Consider the following 3117-nt stretch of genomic DNA (forward strand, 5'->3'; position numbering starts at 1 on the left):
CCTTTCCACTGGGCCTTTCACAAGACTTGAAGAGACACCTCAAACTGTTTCCTTTCCACTGGGCCTTTCACAAGACTTGAAGAGACACCTCAAACTGATTCCAAGTTGTCAGTCACTGAGCATCAGTAATACAAACACAAATAAATACAAATCAGTACAGTTTATCCTCAAAACGAAGCACTAGAAGTGAAAATCAAGCACAAAAAAAAAGATTTAATAAAAGGGAGTTTACTGTAGAAATATTCCGTGAAAAATAGACCCGAGAAAGAGCGGTGTGTTTTTAGAGATGACGGTGTGAGTGGAGTACCGCTGGTGCCAGTAGGTGTGATATTCTCCTGAGATCCATCAGACCTACAGCTGCAAATCTCCAGACACTTTCTCACTAGTCACAGATTTTCCAGAAATCAGTAGTGAATAAACAGGCAATCTAAGATCATCCAACTGGGATTAGGGAAAAATTACCAGAAACCCCAAATTACACCACACTCTGTCTACCACTCTCCCTYCTGTAACCAGAGGATGAAGAGTCTGAGCAGCTGTGGTGGGAGAAGTCTATGAAGATGCCATCAGGGTCAGAGTCCATAGAGTCCAGTATCTGATCTACCACTGTSTCCGGGCTGGAGGAACAGCTGGGGATCGACCCCGTCTCCGAACCAGAGTGGACCTGACACAGAACAGAGGGGGACACTGTCGACTCCCCCCCGCCTTGGAGGAAGGGTCCTGGGGAGTGGGAGTCCTGAAAGAGGGAGGGCTGGAGGTGGGACTCCAAAGACTCAGACCCCACAGACCCACAGAGATCCAGACTTCCACCACCTCCACCACAAACAACCCCTGTCAGGCTGAGCTCCTGCTCCAGGGAGGAGAGGCCTGACTGGGCCGCGGAGGCCAGGGAGGAGAGGCCTGACTGGGCCGCGGAGGCCAGGGAAGAAATGGTGCTGATGTCGTTGATGGCGCCTTCTTCCAGACAGGAAGTCATCTCGCAGACGGAATGGCGGCGGACGCCCATGCTGCTCACGGAGCCTGTCTCGGTATCGTACTCCACCACAGGCGTCAACATGGGCACGTTGTAGGACTTGGAGCGCATCACCAGGTTCTTTGCGGGGGCGTCGCCTGACTTGGGCCACCGCCGCTGCAGACGCTTTTCTGGAGAGAGGATAGGAGGAGGGGTGAAGAGGGATGAGTGAAGGAGAAAGAAGTGGTGGGTGGGAGGGAGGGAGGGAGGGATGTGAAGAAGTGAAAACAAGACAGACGTTGAGGCCGTCTAGACTAGTATAACACAGGAAACTAACAGCACATCAGCTGAACAGCTGTGAATGGAGAGTAACAATCATGCATGATGAAATCTAAATCATTTAGCTGRGTGAGTATTAGTCTAAGTACCCAGTACGCAGGAGGAGTATTGCATTGAGGATCCGTCGTTGGAGTAGAGGCCGTGGGTTCCCAGGWAGGGAGACACCACCTTCTGAACCAAAGCTTCCAGACGCAGGTAGTCCTCAGTCACTCCTTTAGACTCATGAACACCCTGAAACACACACATCACAGGTAGTCCTCAGTCACTCCTTTAGACTCATGGACACCCTGGAACACACACATCACAGGTAGTCCTCAGTCACTCCTTTAGACTCATGAAACCCTGAAACACACACATCACAGGTAGTCCTCAGTTCATCCTTAGACTCATGAACACCCTGAAACACACAATGCACAGGTAGTCCCAGTCACTCTTTTAGATACCTCATGGACGACCCTGGACACACACACATCACAGGTTAGTTCCTCAGTCACTCCTTTAGACTCATGGACACCCTGGAACACACCATCACAGGTAGTCCTCAGTCATCCTTTAGACTCATGGCCACCTGAACAAGCACCACACAGGTAGTCCTCAGTCACTCCTTTAGACTCATGGACACCCTGGAACAACACCACATCACAGGTAGTCCTCAAGTCACTCCTTTAGACTCATGGACACCCTGGAACACACACATCAAGGTAGTCTGTCACTCTAGCTCATGATGGAAAACACATCACAGGAGTCCTCAGTCACTCCTTTAGACTCATGGACACCTGGAACACACACATCACAGTTAGTCTCAGTTCTCCTTTAGATTCATGGACTCTAAACTGTATATCAGAGGAGAGACAGTAACTAACTGTAATATCAGAGGAGAGACAGTACTAACTATATCAGAGAGACAGTAACTAACTGTATATCAGAGGAGAGACAGTAAACTAACTGTATATCAGAGAGAGACAGTAACTAACTGTCTATCAGAGGAGAGACAGTAACTAACTGTATATCAGAGGAGAGACACGTAACTAACTGGTATTCAGAGGAGAGACAGTAAACTAACTGTATATCAGAGGAGAGACAGTTAACTAACTATATACAGAGGAGTAGACAGTACTAACTGTATATCAGAGGAGGAACAGTAACTAACTGTATATCAGAGAGAGACAGTAACTAAACTGTATATCAGAGAGACAGTAACTAACTGTATATCAGAGGAGAGACAGTAACTACTGTATATCAGAGGAGAGACAGTAACTAACTGTATATCAGAGGAGAGACAGTAACTAACTGTATATAGAGGAGAGACAGTACACTAACTGTATATCAGAGGAGAGACAGTAACTAACTGTATATCAGAGGAGAGACAGTAACTAACTGTATATCAGAGGAGAAGCAGTAACTAACTGTATATCAGAGGAGAGACAGTAACTAACTGTAATATCAGAGGAAGAGACAGTAACTAACTGTATATCAGAGGAGAGACAGTAACTAACTGTATATCAGAGGAGACAGTACAGTATACAGAACATACTAACTGTATATCAGAGAGAGACAGTAACTAACTGTATATCAAGAGGAGAGACAGTAACTAACTGTATATCAGAGGAGAGACAGTAAACTAACTGTATATCAGAGGGAGAGACAGTAATACTGTATTCAGAGGAGAGACAGTAACTAACTGTATATCAGAGGAGAGAACAGTCCTAACTGTATATCAGAGGAGAGACAGTAACTAACTGTATATATCAAGAAGAGGACAGTAACCTATACTGTATATCAGAGAGACCAGTAACTAACTGTATATCAGAGAGAGACAGTAACTA

General features: G+C 46.2%; 1 protein-coding gene across 1 annotated transcript; it reads right to left on the minus strand.

Annotated features, from left to right (window-relative positions):
• Positions 1-1646, minus strand: LOC112078191 (proline-rich protein 5). The gene is made up of 2 exons (XM_024144498.2): positions 1381-1646; positions 1-1143 (listed from the first exon to the last, which is right to left on the minus strand). The coding sequence occupies exons 1-2, from the start codon at positions 1535-1537 to the stop codon at positions 476-478; spliced, it is 825 nt and encodes a 274-aa protein (XP_024000266.2). The 5' UTR covers positions 1538-1646; the 3' UTR covers positions 1-475.
• Between the last annotated feature and the right edge of the window lie 1471 nt (positions 1647-3117).

This window comes from Salvelinus sp. IW2-2015, unplaced genomic scaffold (assembly GCF_002910315.2).
Source record: "Salvelinus sp. IW2-2015 unplaced genomic scaffold, ASM291031v2 Un_scaffold5374, whole genome shotgun sequence".
In the NCBI taxonomy this organism is placed as follows: Eukaryota; Metazoa; Chordata; class Actinopteri; order Salmoniformes; family Salmonidae; genus Salvelinus; species Salvelinus sp. IW2-2015.